General features: G+C 55.5%; 1 protein-coding gene across 3 annotated transcripts; it reads right to left on the bottom strand.

Annotated features, from left to right (window-relative positions):
- Nucleotides 1-789: 789 nt before the first annotated feature.
- Nucleotides 790-23,114, bottom strand: PDPR (pyruvate dehydrogenase phosphatase regulatory subunit). Of its 3 annotated transcripts, none has more exons than XM_073565327.1 (18): nt 22,965-23,114; nt 22,529-22,752; nt 14,669-14,802; nt 11,846-11,927; nt 11,615-11,778; nt 11,387-11,508; nt 7,418-7,535; nt 7,009-7,158; nt 6,364-6,556; nt 6,161-6,285; nt 5,924-6,079; nt 5,694-5,827; nt 5,392-5,540; nt 2,503-2,615; nt 2,338-2,432; nt 2,172-2,261; nt 1,920-2,102; nt 790-1,731 (listed from the first exon to the last, which is right to left on the bottom strand). In XM_073565327.1, exons 2-18 carry the CDS (start codon nt 22,741-22,743, stop codon nt 1,360-1,362), a joined length of 2,595 nt encoding a protein of 864 aa, XP_073421428.1. In that variant the 5' UTR covers nt 22,744-22,752; nt 22,965-23,114; the 3' UTR covers nt 790-1,359. The 3 variants fall into 3 exon arrangements, with proteins under 3 accessions (XP_073421428.1, XP_073421427.1, XP_073421429.1); XM_073565326.1 differs by having other exon boundaries at nt 22,958-23,088; XM_073565328.1 differs by lacking the exon at nt 1,920-2,102 and having other exon boundaries at nt 22,958-23,089.
- Between the last annotated feature and the right edge of the window lie 4,235 nt (nt 23,115-27,349).

Here is a 27,349-nt window from a genome sequence, read left to right on the forward strand (position 1 = left end):
AGCAACCCCCCCACACACCTACACAGGGTGACCAGCGCCCCCCACAGCCCACACCGTCCCATACCTACACAGGGTGACCAGCGCCCCCCCCACACACCTACACAGGGTGACCAGCACCCCCCACAGCCCACACCGTCCCATATCTACACAGGGTGACCAGCGCCCCCCCCCACACACCTACACGGGGTGACCAGCGCCCCCCACAGCCCACACCGTCCCATATCTACACAGGGTGACCAGCGCCCCCCCACACACCTACACAGGGTGACCAGCCCCCCCCCCCCCACACACCTACACAGGGTGACCAGCAACCCCCCCACACACCTACACAGGGTGACCAGCGCCCCCCACAGCCCACACCGTCCCATACCTACACAGGGTGACCAGCCCCCCCCACACACCTACACAGGGTGACCAGCACCCCCCACACACCTACACGGGGTGACCAGCGCCCCCCACAGCCCACACTGTCCCATACCTACGCAGGGTGACCAGCTCCCCCCCACACACGGTGACCAGCACCCCCCCACACACCTACACAGGGTGACCAGCGCCCCCCCCACACACCTACACAGGGTGACCAGCGCCCCCCACACCGTCCCATACCTACACAGGGTGACCAGCGCCCCCCCCCACACCTACACAGGGTGACCAGCGCCCCCCACAGCCCACACCGTCCCATACCTACACAGGGTGACCAGCGCCCCCCACATCGCCACATACTCGGAGGTAGGCGAGCACCCTCCACCCCCACCCCCCCTTCCCCCCGACAATCCATCACACTCCAGATAAGAGATAAGCGGCGCCCCCTGATGGACACGTTTATTGTCAGCTCCTGTATATACAAGAAGTGTAGAAATGGTAGAAACCTCGCTGGATTATTATGGGGAGGGGACCCTGTAATAATAAAGTGGAGGGTCCGGGGCCGATCAGTCCTGCAGTTTATGGGGCGGCCATCACTCACGGTCCATGGATCCGTCCTTCTCTCCGGCACCAGGACCGACAATAACATGGCGGAAACTTTATGAAAACAGGCACCGGATGTTGTATAATTCGATAAATATCAAAATGGGGTCCGCACCCCGGAGACCCTCTGGGCCCATCACTTATATAGCTTCTTTGATCTGGTGGCAGAGTAGGGGGTCTGCCCTCAGGTCTCCATGGTAACGCTGCGGCTGAATGAGACCACCCTCCGGTTGCATATAGGTATCAGTGATAAGTGTGGGTGCAGCAGATGGGCCCCTGGGGGCCACACTCACCTGTTGGCATTAGGACCCCTGCTTCCTTCACATGCCATACAACCAAGGAATAAAGCCCCGACCCTGTGGGACCCCAGGCCGCGGCATTAACCCCTCCCGCTCAGTAGCCCAGCTCCAGGTCTTCCTTCCTGCGTCTCTGTGTGAACAGGGAGCTGAAGGGGTAGAGTTTGGCTTTGGCCTGGAATCTCTGGCCGGCGATCTCGATCTCGTACTCCCCGCGGTTGATGAACTCCGGGGTGATGGGGTTGGGGCTGTGGATGAACCCCAGACACACGTGTCGCCCCAAGGTGTAGCTATAGGCACTGCTGGTGGTCTTGCCCACATGCTCCCCATTGCGGTAGATGGGCTCCCCCCACCAGGGCCACAAGTCCAGGTCCGTGTCATGGTCCTCCAGGATGAACATTGTAAATCGCTTCATTATCCCCTCTTCCCGCTGCCGCAGCAAAGCGTCCCGGCCGATGAAGTCGTAGCCCTGGGGGAGGGGGAAGAGAGAGCGGTTACACAGTGCGACCCCCCCACGACATCCCTAAAAGTGTGCAGCACTGCAGATGCGCATCGCCCGCACTGGGGGGGCTGCAGCTGCCAGGGACGGTCCCGGGATGTGACCATGCACGTCGTCTGCTGCACGCACCGCCTCCCCCCGGTCAGGGTCTCCTCTACCTTGTCCAGCTTCACCCGGAACTCTCGGCCACATTCGAGCGGCGTGGTGAAGGGGTCCAGGTCCTGCCCCCAGAAGGCGAAGAACTTCTCGATGCGCAGGCTCCGCAGGGCGTAGTAGCCGGCGTTGCGGATGCCATACTTCTGGCCCACACTCATGATCTCATTGTAGACGTGCAGCGCGTACTGTGGGGGGAGACATCAGGAACGTCACTGGTACAATGACACCCCCATATACCGGGGCCAGCTGCTCACCTCAATGGGAATGTAGAGGGTGAAGCCCGGCTCGCCCGTGTGCGTCATGCTCATCACCCGGATGCCATTGGCGTACCCCACACTCATCTCCTGCAGGAAAGGCAGAACGCGGAGGATGAGGCTGCGCCGGGACAGACGGGCCGCAGCGGGCGACGGGGTCACTAACCTTACAGAATAAGGTCGGGAAGTGGTCCGGGGTCATTGGGGCGTACGACAGCTCCGATAGCACATCCATGGCTCGGGGACCAATCAAGTTTAAAGCTGCAAGACAAAAAGGCAAGGCTGACACCAGCGAGCACAAGCTGTGCGCGCAGCAGCGCCGTCTTCATACCTGTATATTTCCAGGTCACGTCTTCAAGAAACAAGTCACTGTCGCTTGGCCAATGCTGCTTCAGCCAAGACCAGCAATGCACCTGCTGGTCTGTGGGGGAGATCATGAAAAAGCTGCGGGACAGGAAGGGTTAATGCTCCAACCAATGAGATTCACAGGAAAAGTGGAAAAACCCTTTAAATTCAAGACGCGGTCAGCGCAAAACTAAGAAACGAACCTTACTTACCCCAAGGCCTCCGACACGGCTCACCAGTCTGAGCAGTGATGTCAAAACTACAGCAAGTGACCACTGCAGCCAATCACTGAGCTCAGCAGGACGTCTACATCGGCATCGTCATTACAGCTAAGTGACTGGCTGCAGCGGACATACGCCGTAGTCGTGACATCCCTGCTGCAGCCACATCAACATGCAGCGGGGAGGAGGTGGAAACAGCGGTGAACCAGCAGGGGGCGCGTAGAACATCGGGGCGAAGGCGGAAACAGAGCGATGAACCAGCAGGGGGCGCGTAGAACATCGGGGCGAAGGCGGAAACAGAGCGATGAACCAGCAGGGGGCGCGTAGAACATCGGGGTGAAGGCGGAAACAGAGCAGTGAACCAGCAGGGGGCGCGTAGAACATCGGGGCGAAGGCGGAAACAGAGCGATGAACCAGCAGGGGGCGCGTAGAACATCGGGGTGAAGGCGGAAACAGAGCAGTGAACCAGCAGGGGGCGCGTAGAACATCGGGGTGAAGGCGGAAACAGAGCGGTGAACCAGCAGGGGGCGCGTAGAACATCGGGGCGAAGGCGGAAACAGAGCGGTGAACCAGCAGGGGGCACGTAGAACTTCGGGGCTAAGGCGGAAACAGAGCGGTGAACCAGCAGGGGGCGCGTAGAACATGGGGGCGAAGGCGGAACCAGCGACAAACCAGCAAGGGGCGCGTAGAACATGGGGGTGAAGGCGGAAACAGAGCGATGAACCAGCAGGGGGCGCGTAGAACATGGGGGCGAAGGCGGAAACAAGGCGGTGAACCAGCAGGGGGCGCGTAGAACATCGGGGCGAAGGCGGAAACAGAGCGATGAACCAGCAGGGGGCGCGTAGAACATCGGGGCGAAGGCGGAAACAGAGCGATGAACCAGCAGGGGGCGCGTAGAACATCGGGGTGAAGGCGGAAACAGAGCGGTGAACCAGCAGGGGGCGCGTAGAACATCGGGGCGAAGGCGGAAACAGAGCGGTGAACCAGCAGGGGGCACGTAGAACATCGGGGCGAAGGCGGAAACAGAGCAGTGAACCAGCAGGGGGCGCGTAGAACATCGGGGCGAAGGCGGAAACAGAGCGGTGAACCAGCAGGGGGCGCGTAGAACATCGGGGCGAAGGTGGAAACAGAGCGGTGAACCAGCAGGGGGGCGCGAAGAACATCGGGGCTAAGGCGGAAACAGAGCGGTGAACCAGCAGGGGGCGCGTAGAACATGGGGGCGAAGGCGGAACCAGCGACAAACCAGCAGGGGGCGCGTAGAACATGGGGGTGAAGGCGGAAACAGAGCGATGAACCAGCAGGGGGCGCGTAGAACATGGGGGCGAAGGCGGAAACAAGGCGGTGAACCAGCAGGGGGCGCGTAGAACATCGGGGCGAAGGCGGAAACAGAACGGTGAACCAGCAGGGGGCGCGTAGAACATCGGGGCGAAGGCGGAAACAGAACGGTGAACCAGCAGGGGGCGCGTAGAACATCGGGGCGAAGGTGGAAACAGAGCGGTGAACCAGCAGGGGGGCGCGAAGAACATCGGGGCTAAGGCGGAAACAGAGCGGTGAACCAGCAGGGGGCGCGTAGAACATGGGGGCGAAGGCGGAACCAGCGACAAACCAGCAGGGGGCGCGTAGAACATGGGGGTGAAGGCGGAAACAGAGCGATGAACCAGCAGGGGGCGCGTAGAACATGGGGGCGAAGGCGGAAACAAGGCGGTGAACCAGCAGGGGGCGCGTAGAACATCGGGGCGAAGGCGGAAACAGAACGGTGAACCAGCAGGGGGCGCGTAGAACATCGGGGCGAAGGCGGAAACAGAACGGTGAACCAGCAGGGGGCGCGTAGAACAACGGGGCGAAGGCGGAAACAGAGCAGTGAACCAGCAGGGGGCGCGTAGAACATCGGGGTGAAGGCGGAAACACAGCAGTGAACCAGCAGGGATCGCGTGGAACATCGGGGCGAAGGCGGAAACAGAGCGGTGAAACCAGCAGGGGGCGCGTAGATCATCGGGGTGAAGGCGGAAACAGAGCGGTGAACCAGCAGGGGGCGCGTAGAACATCGGGGTGAAGGCGGAAACACAGCAGTGAACCAGCAGGGGGCGCGTAGAACATCGGGGTGAAGGCGGAAACACAGCAGTGAACCAGCAGGGATCGCGTGGAACATCGGGGGGAAGGCGGAAACAGCAGTGAACCAGCAAGGGGCGCGTAGAACATCGGGGTGAAGGGTGAAACAGAGCAGTGAAACAGCAGGGGGCGCGTAAAGTTCATTCTCCTATTTTTTTCACATTTGAGGTAAAGATGGAACACCCCTTTAAGGTGGCGTCCAGACACTGAGGTGTGACTGCTGCACCTTACATAACACATTCATCACCAACACAAGCAGATCATCAGCCATGGAGGCTCCAGGGACTGGACTCGCATTCTGGGGGCTCAGTGCTAGAAAACAGTAGGTCAGGACCCCCGATGATGCCCGGCTTACAAATAACTGCCGACACTTAGTCTCTCTGAATGATCGGATGCCCCCGTTACATCTGTGGTCAGCAGAAATCTGACAGCATCCAACCCCGGGGAAGCCATCACTAGAGGGTGCAGGGCCCACATAGGAGCCGCCATTCCCTACATCCCACCATGGTCCACACCCGCTGTGACATGACAAGACCACCCTTTACCTGCGTTTCTGGAGTCGCACCACACTGCAGTCGTTCTCATATCCTCCGCGCTCGTTCAGCATCCCGGTGTGGACAATGTGGCCCACAGGAACATCCACATCATTGGAGAGGAGATACTGGAGGGTGTCCAGAGCCTGATCCCCCGGGGACTGGAGATGAGACAAGATGTCGCAGTGTCATCAGGTGGATACAGAGACTGCACGAGAGGAGGCTGAGGAGACGCCGAGAGGAGGTGCCGAGAGGAAGCACAGAGAGGAGCCACCGAGCACGCAGAGAGGAGGCACAGAGCACACGGAACTCACGCTGATCTCAAACTTGGTGAAGGACGACATGTCTATGACACACACGGCCTCCTTGCAGCACTTCACCTCGGAGCCCACGATATCAAACCAGTCTGGCTTATAGAAGGTTTTGCTCTGATCCAGAGACAGTAGATCTGTGGAGGAAGACGGAGCAGGGTTACAACATGGAGGCTTTGTCCTAGCAAGGTCTCTGCCGTCCTAATGCCCCAGACTCAGTGGATGCTCCTGACCTTTCCCAGGGGGGATAAAGTACTTGGCCCTCTCAAATCCATGCTTCTCCATCCATCGGGCACCCTGAGCATCCAGACGGTCATAGAGGGGGGAGGTACGCAGCTGTCGCCCGGTCTGGAAGTCCCAGCGTGGCACCTTCAGGTCATAGATGAGCGCTGCAGCAGAGGAGAGCACAGGATCGGTGTAAGGGTCTATCAGAGCTCAGGTCCAGGACATAATCACCGGCCGGCACCTACGCATGACTTCCATCACTCTGTGCCGCAGGAAGGTCCGGCTGCTCTGCAGGGCTCCAAAGCGCTTGATGTCCAGGGGCCACACATTATCTTGTGGGTAACCGTAGACCATCCACTCTGCGAGGAACCTGAGTCAAGAAGCATAGACGGTGGTCTCAGACAGGGACGTCAATCTCTCAGGAGGTGGGAGTGTGGGGGGCACTTACTTTCCAGCTCCTCCTCCAAGAGAGCAGCCCTGGGAGTTCATTCCGGCAAGTGTGAAGTATCTCAGAAGGGTCGGACTCTCCCCCATCACACAGCGCATGTCTGGAGTGAAGGATTCTGGGCAGTTGACAAGACGCAGGATCTCCAGCGCCTCCAGGGACGGCATCCGGCGCAGCAAAGCACTGAGCAGCGGTTCTGCAGCGAGACCCCCACATGTACAGCAACAAAGAAATACCCCCTTCTAGAAGGGGACTCTCATAGGGTCATTCCCTATGCATAGACTGGGGGATAACTCACAGAACACTGGGGGTCTGCAGAGCCCCACCTTATATGGGGTGGAGGTGCACATGCTCGAACTCTGAGCCATTCACTGTCCACGTGACTGACCGAGCAGAGCGCTGTGCTGGGCCCTCTCTGGCAGTCCCATACACAATGAATGGAGCATAAGTCGCACGCCACCTCCAGTCCGTATAATACCGGGCCGCACAGTCTTGGTCCTGGACCCCAGAGCCCCCCTGTACTTGGGATTACGGGGGATTCCAGAGGTCTGAAACCCGGCGATCAGCAAATTATCCTCTGTCCCCTTAACGTGGCCCAATGATTATACGAAGATGATCGGTGACAATCACTGACCACGTCCATCTTACCAAAGTGATCCCAGTCCTCCTGCAGATTCTGGATTTCCAGCTGATTGCGGCCCTCTGTAAAGATTGGTTTGGGGTTTTTCTCGAAGCCTCCAGAAAGAATACCACCTTGCCAGCTGCGGATGTAAATCCTGCCATCAGGGTCCACGACACCTAGAGGCCGGGGCAAAGGACAAGGTCATGACTACAGCCGGCCATACTGGACCTGTGTATGGGGTGAGGCGCTGTCATCCTCCCCTGTGAATTCTGCCATCCTTAATTACCACGACTGATCATATAAAGATAATGGGCACCCGACCCCCACTATCCTGTATAAGATATAACATGTGCACTCCTGGGACATGAGGACCCCCAGACACCCCCACGGACAGGAGCAACCCTGCAGTGTACAGATGAGACAAGCTGCACGTACTTGGCGTGTTATCCTGCAGCGGCGTGCGCAGAGGACGGGTCAGGAGGTAGAAGTGCTCGCAGGCATGAAGAGGAATACTGACTGGCTCCTCGTTGGAGAGACCGAGCTCGTAGGCCCACTGCAAGAGAAGCAAAGGTAAAAACAAGAGCTGAGGACAGGGACCGGGCGATGAACCACGACAGCGAAGAGTCACAAAGCCTCATTCACTGGAGTGAAGACTGCACAGTACACAGCAGACACCGTGGCCGACTGAGCCGCTAACAACCAGAAGAGATGGAGTACACAGCAGACGAGTGACCCGCTAATAACCAGAAGACCCGGTGTACACAGCCGACACTGCAGACGACTGACCCGCTAATAACCAGAAGACCCGGAGTACACAGCCGACACTGCAGACGACTGACCCGCTAATGACCAGGAGATCCGGAGTACACAGCCGACTGACCCGCTAATGACCAGAAGACCCGGAGTACACAGCCGACACTGCAGACGACTGACCCGCTAATAACCAGAAGACCCGGAGTACACAGCCGACACTGCAGACGACTGACCCGCTAATGACCAGAAGACCCGGAGTACACAGCCGACACTGCAGACGACTGACCCGCTAATGACCAGAAGACCCGGAGTACACAGCCGACACTGCAGACGACTGACCCGCTAATAACCAGAAGACCCGAAGTACACAGCCGACACTGCAGACGACTGACCCGCTAATAACCAGAAGACCCGGTGTACACAGCCGACACTGCAGACGACTGAGCCGCTAACGACCAGGAGACCAGGAGTACACAGCCGACTGACCCGCTAATGACCAGAAGACCAGGAGTACATTAATTCTCGTCTCGACTATTGTAACTCTCTTCTAATCGGTCTCCCGCTTACCAAACTCTCCCCCCTCCAATCTGTCTTGAATGCTGCAGCCAGGATCATATTCCTCACCAATCATTACACCGATGCCTCTACCTTGTGCCAGTCATTACACTGGCTACCCATCCACTCCAGAATTCAGTATAAACTTATTACCCTCACCCACAATGCCCTCCATGGCTCAGCACCACCCTACATCTCCTCCCTTGTTTCAGTCAACCACCCTACCCGCGCCCTCCGTTCTGCTGATGACCTGAGGTTAGCATCCTCAATAATCAGAACCTCCCACTCCCGTCTCCAAGACTATACACGTGCTGCGCCAATTCTTTGGAATGCACTTCCCAGGTCAATACGATTAGTCCCCAATCCCCACAATTTAAAGCGTGCCCTGAAAACGCATTTATTCAGACTGGCCTATCGCCTCAACCCATTAACCTAATCTATCCCTGTGTGGCACAGCCAAAAGTTTTACCATAACCAGATTCCCTGCATCATGTTCCCACATGCTTTATGCATCCATTAGCCCTCTGTGTCTGTACTGATACACACTTAACATTATGGCTGGTCCATACAATTAGGGCAATTGTTACCACCCACCTTCCGTGTCTACCTCTTTCCTCATAGACTGTAAGCTTGCGAGCAGGGCCCTCACTCCTCTTGGTATTTGTTATAATCTATGTGATTATTGTTATGCTGTAATGTCTATGGTCGGTACAAATCCCCTCTGAAATGTAAAGTGCTGCGGAATACATCGGCGCTATAGAAATAAAATTTATTATATTATTACACAGCAGACACTGCAGACGACTGACCTGCTAATGACCAGAAGACCCGGAGTACACAGCCGACACTGCAGACGACTGAGCCGCTAACGACCAGGAGACCCAGAGTACACAGCCGACACTGCAGACGACTGAGCCGCTAACGACCAGGAGACCCAGAGTACACAGCCGACACTGCAGACGACTGAGCCGCTAAGAACCAGAAGACCCGGAGTACACAGCCGACACTGCAGACGACTGACCCGCTAAGAACCAGAAGACCCGGAGTACACAGCCGACACTGCAGACGACTGACCCGCTAAGAACCAGAAGACCCGGAGTACACAGCCGACACTGCAGACAACTGACCCGCTAATGACCAGAAGACCCGGAGTACACAGCTGACACTGCAGACGACTGACCCGCTAATAACCAGAAGACCCGAAGTACACAGCCGACACTGCAGACGACTGACCCACTAATGACAAGAAGACCCGGAGTACACAGCCGACTGACCCGCTAATGACCAGAAGACCTGGAGTACACAGCCGACACTGCAGACGACTGAACCACTAATGACCAGAAGACCCGGAGTACACAGTCGACACAGCAGATGACTGACCCACTAATGACCAGAAGACCCAGAGTACACAGCTGACACTGCAGACGACTGACCCGCTAATAACCAGAAGACCCGGTGTACACAGCCGACACTGCAGACGACTGAGTCGCTAATGACCAGAAGACCCGGAGTACACAGCCGACACTGCAGACGACTGACCCGCTAATGACCAGAAGACCCGGAGTACACAGCAGACACTGCAGACGACTGACCCGCTAATAACCAGAAGACCCGAAGTACACAGCTGACACTGCAGACGACTGACCCGCTAATAACCAGAAGACCCGAAGTACACAGCCGACACTGCAGACGACTGACCCACTAATGACAAGAAGACCCGGAGTACACAGCCGACTGACCCGCTAATGACCAGAAGACCTGGAGTACACAGCCGACACTGCAGACGACTGAACCACTAATGACCAGAAGACCCGGAGTACACAGTCGACACAGCAGATGACTGACCCACTAATGACCAGAAGACCCAGAGTACACAGCTGACACTGCAGACGACTGACCCGCTAATAACCAGAAGACCCGGTGTACACAGCCGACACTGCAGACGACTGAGTCGCTAATGACCAGAAGACCCGGAGTACACAGCCGACACTGCAGACGACTGACCCGCTAATGACCAGAAGACCCGGAGTACACAGCAGACAAATACTGAGTGAGCCCAGTATATACCATATCCACTAAGAGCCCAGTCTCTTTAGCCCTGTTGTATTGCTGTGTCTGGACTGATACAGGGCACCTGCACTGATCCACTGTAACAAACCTGCAGAACAGAAGGTCAGTGCGATGCAGAGTTTCGCTCTAGCACTGTGTACCCGGCTACATTAGGGAAATTCTGGTATTACAGCAGCGTTACATGTAGTAATTCCTGGACACAGATCTTCCACATGACTAACCACATTACGTAACAAATGTGTGCAGGTGCTATAAATCTTCCCTCTCGGATCATTGCAATTAGTGCACCAGCCCTAGGACACGGCTGTCTTTCACCCTTAGTGAATTGTTAGACATCCCCATAGCAGGAGGCACAAACGATTTTGTGAGGTTCTCCTTCTTGCACCTTAGTAGGATTAGCCGGCTGCTGAATGTGCTCCTATAGTGGGTGTGCATTATTCTTCTGAGTCCTGTCCTCCACAACCTCCTCAAGAGCCCAGATGGAGGCCAACAGCCGCGCTTGCCTTCTACTCGCACACCGCTGCCCCAGCAAATGAGAGCAAAAAGATGGCGCTCGCCACCACGGCCTGGCAGAACATTTCCAGCATTTTACTGCACACATTGCACAAAGTACAGTCTGCTCATTCCCTTCTCCGTGTGACACCTCCAATCGAGTCTGCAGTCAAGGTGAACCCCCAAATATCTGTAGCTCTCAGCCCTCTCCACCTCCGGGCCAGCGGGGAGTACTCCTCCTTGCTCCTTCTATAACTCACCACCATCTCCTGGGTTTCCTTCATATTTAGTTGTAGACAGTCCGGTCAGAACCCACCCTTCTACATTCCTCCCCCCCCGGCCCCCGACAATGGTCAGGGAAGGTTGTCGGCCCCTGGCGAGGAGCACGCTCCAGTTAGGAAACGATTCGGCCAGCACTCTGCTGAGCACCCTCAGCCATGGCGGGGGCCCGGAGCGAGTGACACAGGGTCGGTGATAGCCCCCCAGTCTCCAGGAGACGCTGCTCTATTACTGAGGCCACCGGCCCCCCATTACCTGGCCTGCGCAGTTCACAAAGTACTCGCACTCGATCTGCCCGCGGTCGGTGTCCACGCCACACACGTGACCCCGCTCTATCAGGACGTGGTTGACGGCGGTGTGCTCATGGACCTGGACGCCTGCAGACAGGATAGAAGACATGGGGCTTTTATACCCCAAAGGATAACGAGCCCCAACACAAGACCCCCCGAGAGCAGACCCCGTCCCGTCCCCTGCATCTCTTACCTTTACCCTGTGCCGCAGTAACCATGGCCAGAGCCACGTCCGCTGTCGACACCACAGCGTCCTCAGGTACATACATGGCTCCCACCAGATCATGAATATTAATCAGGGGGTGGAGCTCGCCAACCTGCCGAGGGGTAACGATCTCACATGGGATGTTCTTCATTCTATAAATAGCAAAAGGTTAATCTCAGCCTCAACGACAATAAAGATGGAGGCTGCGCCAACTCTCACCTCAACCGAGACATCATACGCCGGAGAGATATGAGCCGATCCTGGGTCTGCGCCAGCAAGATGGATCCCGTCCTCTGGTAGCCTGCAGGACACAAGAAATGGGAGCATCAGCCCATACAGGCCGGACTACCGCAGGGAGGTCAAAGGTCACCATAACGTAAAGAGGAGGACGGGGGATTATAGGAGGTGAACTGTCATCATAACGGGAGGAGGACGGGGGATTATAGGAGGTCAACCGTCACCATAACGAGAGGAGGACGGGGGATTATAGGAGGTCAACCGTCACCATAACGAGAGGAGGACGGGGGATTATAGGAGGTCAACCGTCACCATAACGGGAGGAGGACGGGGGATTATAGGAGGTCAACCGTCACCATAACGAGAGGAGGACGGGGGATTATAGGAGGTCAACCGTCACCATAACGAGAGGACGACGGGGGATTATAGGAAGTGAACCGTCACCATAACGAGAGGACGACGGGGGATTATAGGAGGTGAACCGTCACCATAACGGGAGGAGGACGGGGGATTATAGGAGGTCACCATAACGGGAGGAGGACGGGGGATTATAGGAGGTCAACCGTCACCATAACGAGGAGGACGGGGGATTATAGGAGGTCAACCGTCACCATAACGAGAGGACGACGGGGGATTATAGGAGGTGAACCGTCACCATAACGGGAGGAGGATGGGGGATTATAGGAGGTCACCATAACGGGAGGAGGACGGGGGATTATAGGAGGTCAACCGTCACCATAACGAGGAGGACGGGGGATTATAGGAAGTGAACCGTCACCATAACGAGAGGCGGACGGGGGATTATAGGAGGTGAACCGTCACCATAACGGGAGGACGGGGGGGATTATAGGAGGTCAACCGTCACCATAACGTGAGGAGGACGGGGGATTATAGGAGGTCACAGGTTACCATAACGGGGGAGGGGGGGGGGGGATTATAGCAGATCACAGGTCACCATAACGTGAGGAGGAGGGGGGGATCATAGGAGGTCACAGGTCACCATAACGTGAGGAGGACGGGGGGATTACAGGAGGTCACCATGATGTATGGGGGGAGGGGGATTACAGGAGGTCACCATGATGTATGGGGGGAGGGGGATTACAGGAGGTCACCATGATGTATGGGGGGAGGGGGATTACAGGAGGTTACCATAATGTATGGGGGAGGGAGATTACAGGAGGTCACCATGATGTATGGGGGAGGGAGATTATAGGATGTCACCATGATGTATGGGGGAGGGGAGATTACAGGAGGCCACCATGATGTATGGGGGAGGGGGATTATAGGATGTCACCATGATGTATGGGGGAGGGGGATTATAGGATGTCACCATGATGTATGGGGATTACAGGAGGTTACCATGATGTATGGGGGAGGGAGATTATAGGATGTCACCATGATGTATGGGGGAGAGGGATTACAGGAGGTCACCATGATGTATGGGGGAGGGAGATTACAGGAGGTTACCATGATGTATGGGGGAGGGAGATTATAGGATGTCACCATGATGTATGGGGGAGGGAGATTATAGGATGTCACCATGATGTATGGGGGAGGGAGATTATAGGATGTCACCATGATGTATGGGGGAGGGAGATTATAGGATGTCACCATGATGTATGGGGGAGGGGGATTATAGGATGTCACCATGATGTATGTGGGAGGGGAGATTACAGGAGGCCACCATGTTGTATGGGGGGAGGGGGATTACAGGAGGTCACCATGATGTATGGGGGAGGGGGATTACAGGAGGTCACCATGATGTATGGGGGAGGGAGATTACAGGAGGTTACCATGATGTATGGGGGAGGGAGATTACAGGAGGTTACCATGATGTATGGGGGGGGAGGGGGATTATAGGATGTCACAATGATGTATGGGGGAGGGGGATTACAGGAGGTCACCATGATGTATGGGGGGGAGGGGATTATAGGATGTCACCATGATGTATGAAGGGAGTGGGATTATAGGATGTCACAATGATGTATGGGGGAGGGGGATTATAGGATGTCACCATGATGTATGGGGGAGGGAGATTATAGGATGTCACCATGATGTATGGGGGAGGGGGATTATAGGATGTCACCATGATGTATGGGGGAGGGAGATTATAGGATGTCACCATGATGTATGTGGGAGGGGAGATTACAGGAGGCCACCATGTTGTATGGGGGGAGGGGGATTACAGGAGGTCACCATGATGTATGGGGGAGGGGGATTACAGGAGGTCACCATGATGTATGGGGGGAGGGGGATTACAGGAGGTCACCATGATGTATGGGGGAGTGGGATTATAGGATGTCACAATGATGTATGGGGGAGGGGGATTAAAGGAGGTCACCATGATGTATGGGGGGGGAGGGGGATTACAGGAGGTCAACATGATGTATGGGGGAGGGGATTATAGGATGTCACCATGATGTATGAAGGGAGTGGGATTATAGGATATCACAATGATGTACGGGGGGGGGGGGGGGGATAATAGGAAGAATGATCCCGTCAATGTGTGGATGTGACACTTTCATTTCCTCTCTCCAGCTCAAAACATGAAAGTGACTAGGCCGTAAAGAGACAGTCCCATGTAGAACACGTGGCGGCATTTATCTGCAGTCCTGTCACTACATCCGATGTCTGTACAGTTTCAGGTCACTTTCCTGAATGTAAATCGCTAGAGCTCAATGCAGACACTGATCAAGCAAGGAGTTGGGGGGAGACATCAGCTCTTAAACTGCAGAATTCTGCTGTGTACAGGGGTCTTTACAATGCTGTATATAGCGCAGCACATCTCCACGGAGGATCACTGACCTGTGGGAACCCCGGTCTCTGCCTCCAGCTGCTGATAAAGCTTGTTGGAATAATCGGCCATTTCTGTCTCTATAGAAATATGTTTCACCGTGCTCACAGCGCCGGCACAGAACCGCGTAGAGCCGGCAGCCAACCTGAGAACCAGAGAAGCTGAGAATGAGGGGCAGGACAAAGAAAACCTAATAGTGCGACTAATCACTGCTCACCCTGATCCTGAGTTACCTCCTGTATTATACCCCAGAGCTGCACTCACTATTCTGCTGGTGCAGTCACTGTGTACATACATTACATTACTGATCCTGAATTACATCCTGTATTATACTCCAGAGCTGCACTCACTATTCTGCTGGTGCAGTCACTGTGTACATACATTACTGATCCTGAGTTACCTCCTGTATTATACTCCAGAGCTGCACTCACTATTCTGCTGGTGCAGTCACTGTGTACATACATTACTGATCCTGAGTTACCTCCTGTATTATACTCCAGAGCTGCACTCACTATTCTGCTGGTGCAGTCACTGTGTACATACATTACATTACTGATCCTGAGTTACCTCCTGTATTATACTCCAGAGCTGCACTCACTATTCTGCTGGTGCAGTCACTGTGTACATACATTACATTACTTACCCTGAGTTACATCCTATATTATACCCCAGAGCTGCACTCACTATTCTGCTGGTGCAGTCACTGTGTACATACATTACATTACTGATCCTGAGTTACATCCTGTATTATACCCCAGAGCTGCACTCACTATTCTACTGGTATAATTGGGTGTCATCAGCATAGAGATGGTACTGAAACCCAAATCTACTGATTGTTTGACCAATAGGGGCAGTGTAGAAGGAGAAGAGGAGGGGGCCTGGAACCGATCCTAGAGGAACCCCAACAGTAAGGGGAAGATGAGAGGAGGAGAAACCGGCAAAAGAAACAGTAAAGGAGCGGTCAGAGAGATAGGAGGAGAACCAGGAGAGAACGGTGTCCTTGAGGCCAATGGAGCGGAGCATAGTGAGGAGGAGCTGATGATCCACAGTGTCGAATGCTGCAGAGAGATCCAAGAGAATTAGCATGGAGTAGTGACCATTAGATTTAGCTGTTAGCAGATCATTAGAGACTTTAGTGAGGGCAGTTTCAGCGGAGTGTAAAGAGCGGAAGCCGGATTGGAGAGGGTCGAGAAGAGAGTTATCAGAGAGATAGCGGGTAAGACAGGAGTGGACCAGGCGTTCCAGGAGTTTAGAGATGAAGGGAAGATTAGAGACAGGTCTATAGTTGCGGCACAGTTTTGGTCGAGGGATGGTTTTTTAAGTAGTGGATGTATGATGGCATGCTTAAAGGAGGAGGGAAAAATACCAGAAGAGAGAGAGAGGTTAAATATTTTAGTTAGGTGAGGGGTGACAGCAGGGGAAAGGGACTGGAGGAGATGTGACGGAAATGGGTCACTGGTGCAAGTGGTTGGGCGAGAAGATGCAAGGAGCCTGCTTACTTCTTCTTCTGTGACTGGTTCAAACACAGAGAGTGAGCTAGATGCAGTGGGGAAGGGAGGACAGTGCATGGTATGAGGGAATTGACCAGATTCGACAGGAAATTATCTCCCAATTTTTTCTTTGAAGTAATTGGCCAGATCGTCAGCTTGGAGCTCCGTGGTTGGTACCTGCACTCTTGGGTTGAGTAGAGAATGAAAAGTGTCAGAGACGTTTCGGGTTATTGGACAGTGAGGTGATGAGGGTGCTGAAATAGGTTGTTTGGAGAGGTGAAGGGCAGTGTTGTATGTTCTGAGCATAAACTTAGAATGGATGAAATCTTCGGGTAGGTTGGATTTTCTCCACAGACGTTCGGCGCACCTGGAGCACCGCTGCAGGAAACGTGTTTGTCGCGTGTGACAGGGTTGTCGCCGTCTGCGTTGTGGTGTTCTATGTATAGGAGGAGCAAATTCATCCAGGGCACTTTGAAGTGTTTCATTGTAATGCTTCAGTGCAGAATCAGGACATGAGAGGGAGGAGATAGGGGCCAATGAAGACTGCAAGTTCTTCATAAGTTTCTGGGTGTTAATGGCCTGTATGTTTCTATAAGTCTGGACAGTGGGGGTGACCTGAGCAGCCTGGCAGTTCTTGATAGAGAATGAAAGAAGGTTGTGGTCAGAGAGCGGGAGAGGGGAGTTTGTGAAATCATCCACTGCACAAAGCCGAGAGAAGACCAAGTCGAGGGAGTTCCCGTCTTCATGCGTTGGAGAATTAGTAAGCTGCGAAAGGCCGAACGAGGAGGTTAGAGATAAAAGGTGAGTAGCAGATGGTGAGAGGGGAAGAGCAATGGGGATGTTGAAATCTCCCATGATGAGGGTAGGGATGTCACAGGAGAGAAAATGTGGAAGCCAAGTGGCAAAATGATCCAGGAACTGATGGGAGGGGCCGGGAGGACGATACACCACCGCCACTCGCATGGAGAAGGGGGTGTAGAGTCTGACGGCATGGACCTCAAAAGAAGGGAAGACTAGTGAGGGTAGTTGAGGGATAACCTGAAAGGTACATTTTGATGATAGGAGCAGACCAACGCCTCTACCTGCTCTATTGTCTGATCTTGGGGTATGAGAGAAGTGTAGCCCCCCGTATGAAAGAGCAGCAGCAGCAGTAGTGTCTGACTGCTGGATCCAGGTTTCAGTAAGAGCCAGGAGGTTAAGAGAATTAGAAAGGAAGAAGTCATGGATGAAGGAGCGTTTGTTACACACTGAGCGAGAATTCCAGAGGGCACAATTAAAAGAGACAGAAGACACTCAGGGAAAATTAATGAGATTAGAGGGGTCTCTGAGTGTAGTAGGTGAAGGGATTGCCTTACCGTAACATGAAGGGCCGGGGTTAGGAGAGATGGCTCCTGCGACTAGGAGGAGGATAGAAAGAGTGAGCAGATGGTTAAGTGATTTGTGACAGCGTCTCTGATGTTGAATGGTGGGACTGACTGGATATGTGCAATTTAACAATGTGAAAAGAGCGTGAGTGCTATACATAGGAGAGGAAAGGAGTGAGGGGCCAATATGGACGGAGTGTAGAGAGTTAATACCAGGGCGGTGGATGTGTGTGAATGCAGCGGCCAGGATATAAATTACACAAATGCATATGGTATATACACTCACTGGCCACTTTATTAGGTACACCTGTCCAACTGTGTGTTAAGACTTAATTTCTAATCAGCCAATCACATGGCGGCAACTCAGTGCATTTAGGCATGTAGACATGGTCAAGACAATCTCCTGCAGTTCAAACCGAGCATCAGTATGGGGAAGAAAGGTGATTTGAGTGCCTTTGAACGTGGCATGATTGTTGGTGCCAGAAGGGCTGGTCTGAGAATTTCAGAAACTGCTGATCTACTGGGATTTTCACGCACAACCATCTCTAGGGTTTACAGAGAATGGTCCGAAAAAGAAAAAAAATCCAGTGAGCGGCAGTTCTGTGGCCGGAAATGCCATGTTGATGCCAGAGGTCAGAGGAGAATGGGCAGACTGGTTCGAGCTGATAGAAAGGCAACAGTGACTCAAATTGCCACCCGTTACAACCAAGGTAGGCAGAAGAGCATCTCTGAACGCACAGTGCGTCGAACTTTGAGGCAAATGGGCTACAGCAGCAGAAGACCACACTGGGTACCACTCCTCTCAGCTAAGAACAGGAAACTGAGGCTACAATTTGCACAAGCTCATCGAAATTGGACAGTAGAAGATTGGAAAAACGTTGCCTGGTCTGATGAGTCTCGATTTCTGCTGCGACATTCGGATGGTAGGGTCAGAATTTGGCGTAAACAACATGAAAGCATGGATCCATCCTGCCTTGTATCAACGGTTCAGGCTGGTGGTGGTGGTGTCATGGTGTGGGGAATTTTTTCTGGGCACTCTTTGGGCCCCTTGGTACCAATTGAGCATCGTTGCAACGCCACAGCCTACCTGAGTATTGTTGCTGACCATGTCCATCCCTTTATGACCACAATGTACCCAACATCTGATGGCTACTTTCAGCAGGATAATGCGCCATGTCATAAAGCTCGAATCATCTCAGATTGGTTTCTTGAACATGACAATGAGTTCACTGTACTCAAATGGCCTCCTCAGTCACCAGATCTCAATCCAATAGAGCATCTTTGGGATGTGGTGGAACGGGAGATTCGCATCAGGGATGTGCAGCCGACAAATCTGCGCCAACTGTGTGATGCCATCATGTCAATATGGTCCAAAATCTCTGAGGAATGCTTCCAGCACCTTGTTGAATCTCTGCCACGAAGAATTGAGGCAGTTCTGAAGGCAAAAGGGGGTCCAACCCCTTACTAGCATGGTGTACCTAATAAAGTGGCCAGTGAGTGTATTTGTTGTACTCCTATTGTACAGGGAATAGAGGTATATAAATGTCTTACCTGTCTCCTGCCCTGTTATAACTGTCAGTACTTTCATACATGTACTTCGATTACATGTGCATAAATGCCCCCTCCATAAATGCTCCCCCTAGCTATGTCTGAATATATAGGAGGCTAAGGCTTAGATCTTTTTTTTTATTCTTTTGCTCTCTCTCTTCTCGTTAATCAATCAAACTAAATTGAGACAGGACACAAAGAACCCATTAAATAGTGGTACAAAATTCTGGGATACGGTGACATCTGGACAGAACAGGAAGTGCAGACATTACAAGGCAATTCTATATAGATCTGCTCCACCTTGCCGTTGTACGCAGCCCGTGTATCTGTCCCTGTGTGGTGTGGTGCAGGAGTGGCGATCTCTTCCCGTCTGTCACACGCAGCAGTGGACAGTGCTCTCCCATCTCTTACCTCATGTTCCATGTGTATCAGACCCTTCTGGGGGCTCCGGCTACTCGCCTCTGACCCCCTGCTGCTATAGCGAGGTTCCCCAATTATCTAGCGGGATGGATTCCGGCGTCCCTTGCTTTCCTGTAGGATTATTAGCCGTGATCGGCGCACTGGTAATGATCGGATTTGTCTTCTGCATTCCATGTTATTTATACATAAATTTCCACTAGATGGCACAAAGAAATGTCTTAACTCTATAGCATCACCCAAACCACCCAGCCATGCCACAGCTAGGCAGAAAAAAGGAGGTCAAGAGTTATTTTATACGTAGCTAGTTTTATTAATAAAGCAAAAATTGCATAAAGATCAAACAAAAAATATCGGTAACCAATCAGGCAACGGGGAGAATGTGATCAGAATATAAAACACTAATGACATGAAAATCCACACAGGTCAGCGATGAGTCTATGGGCACAAACGAGGGCATGTATACACAGAAAAGGCAAATGCTATCTATAGGAGAGTGCCAGCAGCCCGGTGTATGAAAAAGATTCAACTACACATAATAATAGAGTGACAGAGCCCGTAGCCTCATCGCTGACCTGTGTGGAATATTTATGTCATTAGTGTTTTATATTATGACCACATTCTCCCCGTTGCCTGATTGGTTACCGGTATTTTTTGTTTGATTTTTATGCAATTTTTGCTTTATTAATAAAACTAGCTACGTATAAAATAACTCTTGACCTCCTATTTTCTGCCTAGATGTGGCATGGTTGGGTGGTGCTATTCCATGTTATTTATTGGGTTCTTGGTGTCCTGTCATGCTCTTGGGCAGTGGGACCCCCCAGGAATGCTCCGTACACCGCTGCCTCAGTATGGGGGGGGGGGAATCAGGTTTTTACAGTTTGTTGTGATAATAAAAATGTGTTGTGATGGTCCTGGCTGTGCGCGGGTTCTTATGCATTGCTCTTTCCCTTGTTTGGCGCATCCCTCCAGAGCTGCCCTCCCTGTTCTGCTGGTGAAGTCTCAGTACATACACGGCAGACCCTGCGCTTCCCTCCGGAGCTGCGCTCCCTGTTCCGCCGCTGCGCTTCTCTCCGGAGCTGTATTCCTTGTTCCGCCGCTGCGCTTCCCTCCGGAGCTGCGCCCCCTGTTCCGCCACTGCGCTTCCCTCCGGAGCTGCGCTCCCTGTTCCGCCACTGCGCTTCCCTCCGGAGCTGTGCTCCCCGTTCCGCCACTGCGCTTCCCTTTGGAGCTGCGCTCCCTGTTCTGCCGCTGCGCTTCCTGTTCTGCCGCTGCGCTCCCTGTTCTGCCGCTGCGCTCCCTGTTCTGCCGCTGCGCTCCCCGTTCTGCCACTGCGCTTCCCTCCGGCCTGTTCCGCCACTGCGCTTCCCTCCGGAGCTGCGCTCCCTGTTCTGCCGCTGCGCTTCCCTCCGGAGCTGCGCTCCCCGTTCTGCCGCTGCGCTTCCCTCCGGAGCTGCGCTCCCCGTTCTGCCGCTGCGCTTCCGTCCGGCCTGTTCCGCCGCTGCGCTCCCCTCCGGAGCCGCGCTCCCCGTTCCGCCGCTGCGCTCCCCTCCGGCCTGTTCCGCCGCTGCGCTCCCCTCCGGAGCCGCGCTCCCCGTTCCGCCGCTGCGCTCCCCTCCGGAGCCGCGCTCCCCTCCGGAGCCGCGCTCCCCGTTCCGCCGCTGCGCTCCCCTCCGGAGCCGCGCTCCCCGTTCCGCCGCTGCGCTCCCCGTTCCGCCGCTGCGCTCCCCTCCGGAGCCGCGCTCCCCGTTCCGCCGCTGCGCTCCCCTCCGGAGCCGCGCTCCCCGTTCCGCCGCTGCGCTCCCCTCCGGAGCCGCGCTCCCCGTCCCGCCGCTGCGCTCCCCTCCGGAGCCGCGCTCCCCGTTCCGCCGCTGCGCTCCCCTCCGGAGCCGCGCTCCCCGTCCCGCCGCTGCGCTCCCCTCCGGAGCCGCGCTCCCCGTCCCGCCACTGCGCTCCCCTCCGGAGCCGCGCTCCCCGTCCCATCGCTGCGCTCCCCTCCGGAGCTGCGCTCCCTGTTCCGCCACTGCGCTCCCTGTTCCGCCACTGCGCTTCCCTCCGGACCTGCGCTCCATGTTCCGCCGCTGCACTTCCCTCCGGACCTGCGCTCCCTGTTCCGCCGCTGCGCTTCCCTCCGGACCTGCGCTCCCTGTTCTGCCGCTGCGCTTCCTGTTCCGCCGCTGCGCTTCCCTCCGGAGCTGCGCTCCCTGTTCTGCCGCTGTGCTTCCCTCCGGAGCTGCGCTCCCCGTTCCGCCGCTGTGCTTCCCTCCGGAGCTGCGCTCCCCGTTCCGCCGCTGCGCTTCCCTCCGGAGCCGCGCTCCCCGTTCCGCCGCTGCGCTCCCCGTTCCGCCGCTACGCTCCCCTCCGGAGCTGCGCTCTCCGTTCCGCCGCTGCGCTTCCCTCCGGAGCTGCGCTCCCTGTTCCGCCGCTGCGCTTCCCTCCGGACCTGCGCTCCCCGTTCCGCCGCTGCGCTCCCTGTTCCGCCGCTGCGCTCCCCTCCGGAGCTGCGCTCCCTGTTCCGCCGCTGCGCTTCCCTCCGGAGCTGCGCTGTTCCACCGCTGCGCTTCCCTCCGGAGCTGCGCTCCCCGTTCCGCCGCTGCGCTTCCCTCCGGAGCTGCGCTCCCTGTTCCGCCGCTGCGCTTCCCTCCGGAGCTGCGCTTCCTGTTCCGCCGCTGCGCTTCCCTCCGGAGCTGTGCTCCCCGTTCCGCCGCTGCGCTTACCTCCGGAGCTGCGCTCCCTGTTCCGCCGCTGCGCTCCCTGTTCCGCCGCTGCGCTTCCCTCCGGAGCTGCGCTGTTCCGCCGTTGCACTTCCCTCCGGAGCTGTGCTCCCCGTTCCGCCGCTGCGCTTACCTCCGGAGCTGCGCTCCCTGTTCCGCCGCTGCGCTTACCTCCGGAGCTGCGCTCCCTGTTCCGCCGCTGCGCTCCCTGTTCCGCCGCTGCGCTTCCCTCCGGAGCTGCGCTGTTCCGCCGTTGCACTTCCCTCCGGAGCTGTGCTCCCCGTTCCGCCGCTGCGCTCCCTGTTCCGCCGCTGCGCTCCCCGTTCCGCCGCACTCACCGTCCCTGCTCCAGGATGACGACGTCCTGCCAGCCCAGCCTGCTGAGGTGATAGGCCACAGACGCGCCCATGATGCCGCCTCCGCACACGACCACCTGGGCCCGCGGGGGCAGGCTCTGCGGCTCCGTGGAGGCCGTCCTTTGCGGGGGGCGCAGTCTCCGCCAGCCGGGCCATCTCACCGGCCCCCAGAGCTCCGCCAGCAGCCGGCCGTGCATGGTGCCACTCTGCGGGGAAGAGACACAGCAGTGAGCGGGGCCGCGCGGCTCTGCCAACAGTTGCCATGGTGACGGCGGAGCGCCGGACCGCGCGTTACAGGAGGGCTGGGACTCTCCGGACACACAGAGGTCAGCCCGGCAGGGGGCGCCGCTCCCCGGGCTATCAGGCCTCCGTCCCGTCCATGCTCCCGCACTCCCCGGGGGGCGCAGTCACCTCTGACCTCTCCGCTCCGGCCGGTCCCTCACTTATAGAACCGCGCTGACCCCGGGAGACGCGTCCCGTCACGTGACGTCACGGCGCTAGCCGCACCCACGCGGCCAATCAAAATGCGCCACACAGGACCGCCCCACTCTTGTTTGGGTGACGCACATGGTCAACGAACAACCAATCAGCGACCTGAAGGCGGTCAGCTGAACAACCAATCACAGCACGGGGGCGGGACCTAAGGAGTCCAGCGCAAGCGCTCTAGGAAGAGAGACAGGAGGAGACGAGAGAGACAGGAGGAGACGAGAGAGACAGGAGGAGACAGACAGAGAGAGACAGGAGGAGACAGACAGAGAGAGACAGGAGGAGACAGACAGAGAGAGACAGGAGGAGACAGAGAGAGACAGGAGGAGACAGACAGAGAGAGACAGGAGACAGAAAGACAGGAGGAGACAGAGAGAGAAAGAGACAGGAGGAGACAGAGAGAGAAAGAGACAGGAGGAGACAGGAGGAGACAGGAGGAGACAGAGAGAGAAAGAGACAGAGAGAGACAGGAGGAGACAGAGAGAGACAGAGAGAGACAGGAGGAGACAGAGAGAGACAGAAGGAGACAGAAGGAGGGAGACAGAAGGAGACAGACAGGAGGAGACAGAAGGAGAGAGACAGGAGGAGACAGACAGAGAGAGACAGGAGGAGACAGAGAGAGACAGGAGGAGACAGACAGAGAGAGACAGGAGACAGAAAGACAGGAGGAGACAGAGAGAGAAAGAGACAGGAGGAGACAGAGAGAGAAAGAGACAGGAGGAGACAGGAGGAGACAGGAGGAGACAGAGAGAGAAAGAGACAGAGAGAGACAGGAGGAGACAGAGAGAGACAGAGAGAGACAGGAGGAGACAGAGAGAGACAGAAGGAGACAGAAGGAGGGAGACAGAAGGAGACAGACAGGAGGAGACAGAAGGAGAGAGACAGGAGGAGACAGACAGAGAGAGACAGGAGGAGACAGAGAGAGACAGGAGGAGACAGAGAGAGAAAGAGACAGGAGGAGACAGAGAGAGAAAGAGACAGGAGGAGACAGAGAGAGACAGAGAGAGACAGAGAGAGACAGGAGGAGACAGAGAGAGAAAGAGACAGGAGGAGACAGGAGGAGACAGAGAGAGACAGGAGACAGAGATGCAGGAGGAGACAGAGAGAGACAGGAGGAGACAGAGAGAGACAGGAGGAGACAGGAGGAGACAGAGAGAGACAGAGAGAGACAGGAGGAGACAGAGAGAGACAGGAGGAGACAGACGGAGAGAGACAGAAGGAGACAGAAGGAGACAGAAGGAGACAGACGGAGAGAGACAGGAGGAGACAGACAGAGAGAGACAGGAGGAGACAGAGAGAGACAGGAGGAGACAGAGAGAGAAAGAGACAGGAGGAGACAGAGAGAGAAAGAGACAGAGAGAGACAGGAGGAGACAGAGAGAGAAAGAGACAGGAGGAGACAGAGAGAGACAGGAGACAGAGAGACAGGAGGAGACAGAGAGAGACAGGAGGAGACAGAGAGAGACAGGAGGAGACAGGAGGAGACAGAGAGAGAGAGAGAGACAGGAGGAGACAGAGAGAGACAGGAGGAGACAGAGAGAGACAGGAGGAGACAGAGAGAGACAGGAGGAGACAGGAGGAGACACAGAGAGACAGGAGGAGACAGAGAGAGAAAGAGACAGGAGGAGACAGAGAGAGACAGGAGGAGACAGAGAGAGACAGGAGGAGACGAGAGAGACAGGAGGAGACAGAGAGAGAAAGAGACAGGAGGAGACAGAGAGAGACAGGAGGAGACAGAGAGAGACAGGAGGAGACAGAGAGACAGGAGGAGACAGAGAGAGACAGGAGGAGACAGAGAGACAGGAGGAGACAGAGAGAGACAGGAGGAGACAGGAGGAGACGAGAGAGACAGGAGGAGACAGAGAGAGAAAGAGACAGGAGGAGACAGAGAGAGACAGGAGACAGAGAGACAGGAGGAGACAGAGAGAGACAGGAGGAGACAGAGAGAGACAGGAGGAGACAGGAGGAGACAGAGAGAGAGAGAGAGACAGGAGGAGACAGAGAGAGAAAGAGACAGGAGGAGACAGAGAGAGACAGGAGGAGACAGAGAGAGACAGGAGGAGACAGAGAGACAGGAGGAGACAGAGAGAGACAGGAGGAGACAGGAGGAGACAGAGAGAGAGAGAGAGACAGGAGGAGACAGAGAGAGACAGGAGGAGACAGAGAGAGACAGGAGGAGACAGAGAGAGACAGGAGGAGACAGAGAGAGACAGGAGGAGACACAGAGAGACAGGAGGAGACAGAGAGAGACAGGAGGAGACAGAGAGAGAAAGAGACAGGAGGAGACAGAGAGAGACAGGAGGAGACAGAGAGAGACAGGAGGAGACAGAGAGAGACAGGAGGAGACAGAGAGAGACAGGAGGAGACAGAGAGAGACAGGAGGAGACGAGAGAGACAGGAGGAGACAGAGAGAGAAAGAGACAGGAGGAGACAGAGAGAGACAGGAGGAGACAGAGAGAGACAGGAGGAGACAGAGAGACAGGAGGAGACAGAGAGAGACAGGAGGAGACAGAGAGACAGGAGGAGACAGAGAGAGACAGGAGGAGACAGGAGGAGACGAGAGAGACAGGAGGAGACAGAGAGAGAAGGAGACAGAGAGAGACAGGAGGAGACAGAGAGAGACAGGAGGAGACAGAGAGACAGGAGGAGACAGAGAGAGACAGGAGGAGACAGGAGGAGACGAGAGAGACAGGAGGAGACAGAGAGAGAAAGAGACAGGAGGAGACAGAGAGAGACAGGAGGAGACAGAGAGAGACAGGAGGAGACAGAGAGAGAAAGAGACAGGAGGAGACAGAGAGAGAAAGAGACAGGAGGAGACAGGAGGAGACAGAGAGAGAAAGAAAGAGAGAGACAGGAGGAGACAGAGAGAGACAGGAGGAGACAGAGAGAGAAAGAGACAGGAGGAGACAGGAGGAGACAGAGAGAGACAGGAGACAGAGAGACAGGAGGAGACAGAGAGAGAAAGAGACAGGAGGAGACAGAGAGAGACAGGAGGAGACAGACAGAGAGAGACAGGAGGAGACAGACAGAGAGAGACAGGAGGAGACAGACAGAGAGAGACAGGAGGAGACAGAGAGAGACAGGAGGAGACAGAGAGAGAAAGAGACAGGAGGAGACAGAGAGAGACAGAGAGAGACAGGAGGAGACAGAGAGAGAAAGAGACAGGAGGAGACAGAGAGACAGGAGACAGAGAGACAGGAGGAGACAGAGAGAGAAAGAGACAGGAGGAGACAGAGAGAGACAGGAGGAGACAGAGAGAGAAAGAGACAGGAGGAGACAGGAGGAGACAGAGACAGGAGACAGAGAGACAGGAGGAGACAGAGAGAAAGAGACAGGAGGAGACAGAGAGAGACAGGAGGAGACAGAGAGAGACAGGAGGAGACAGAGAGAGACAGGAGGAGACAGAGAGAGACAGGAGGAGACAGAGAGAGACAGGAGGAGACGAGAGAGACAGGAGGAGACAGAGAGAAAGAGACAGGAGGAGACAGAGAGAGACAGGAGGAGACAGAGAGAGACAGGAGGAGACAGAGAGAGACAGGAGGAGACAGAGAGAGACAGGAGGAGACAGAGAGACAGGAGGAGACAGAGAGAGACAGGAGGAGACAGGAGGAGACGAGAGAGACAGGAGGAGACAGAGAGAAAGAGACAGGAGGAGACAGAGAGAGACAGGAGGAGACAGAGAGAGACAGGAGGAGACAGAGAGAGACAGGAGGAGACAGAGAGAGACAGGAGGAGACAGAGAGAGAAAGAGACAGGAGGAGACAGAGAGAAAGAGACAGGAGGAGACAGAGAGAGACAGGAGGAGACAGAGAGAGACAGGAGGAGACAGAGAGAGAAAGAGACAGGAGGAGACAGAGAGAGACAGGAGGAGACAGGAGGAGACAGGAGGAGACAGGAGGAGACAGAGAGAGACAGGAGGAGACAGAGAGAGACAGAGAGAGACAGAAGAAGACAGAGAGAGACAGAAGGAGACAGAAGGAGACAGACAGAGAGAGACAGGAGACAGACAGAGAGAGACAGGAGGAGACAGAGAGAGACAGGAGGAGACAGAGAGAGAAAGAGACAGGAGGAGACAGAGAGAGACAGAGAGAGACAGGAGGAGACAGAGAGAAAGAGACAGGAGGAGACAGAGAGAGACAGGAGACAGAGAGACAGGAGGAGACAGAGAGAGAAAGAGACAGGAGGAGACAGAGAGAGACAGGAGGAGACAGAGAGAGAAAGAGACAGGAGGAGACAGGAGGAGACAGAGAGAGACAGGAGACAGAAGGAGACAGAGAGAGAAAGAGACAGGAGGAGACAGAGAGAGACAGGAGGAGAC

This window comes from Dendrobates tinctorius, unplaced genomic scaffold (genome assembly GCF_039654945.1).
Source record: "Dendrobates tinctorius isolate UK_male_01 unplaced genomic scaffold, ASM3965494v1 ptg000663l, whole genome shotgun sequence".
Taxonomy (NCBI): domain Eukaryota; kingdom Metazoa; phylum Chordata; class Amphibia; order Anura; family Dendrobatidae; genus Dendrobates; species Dendrobates tinctorius.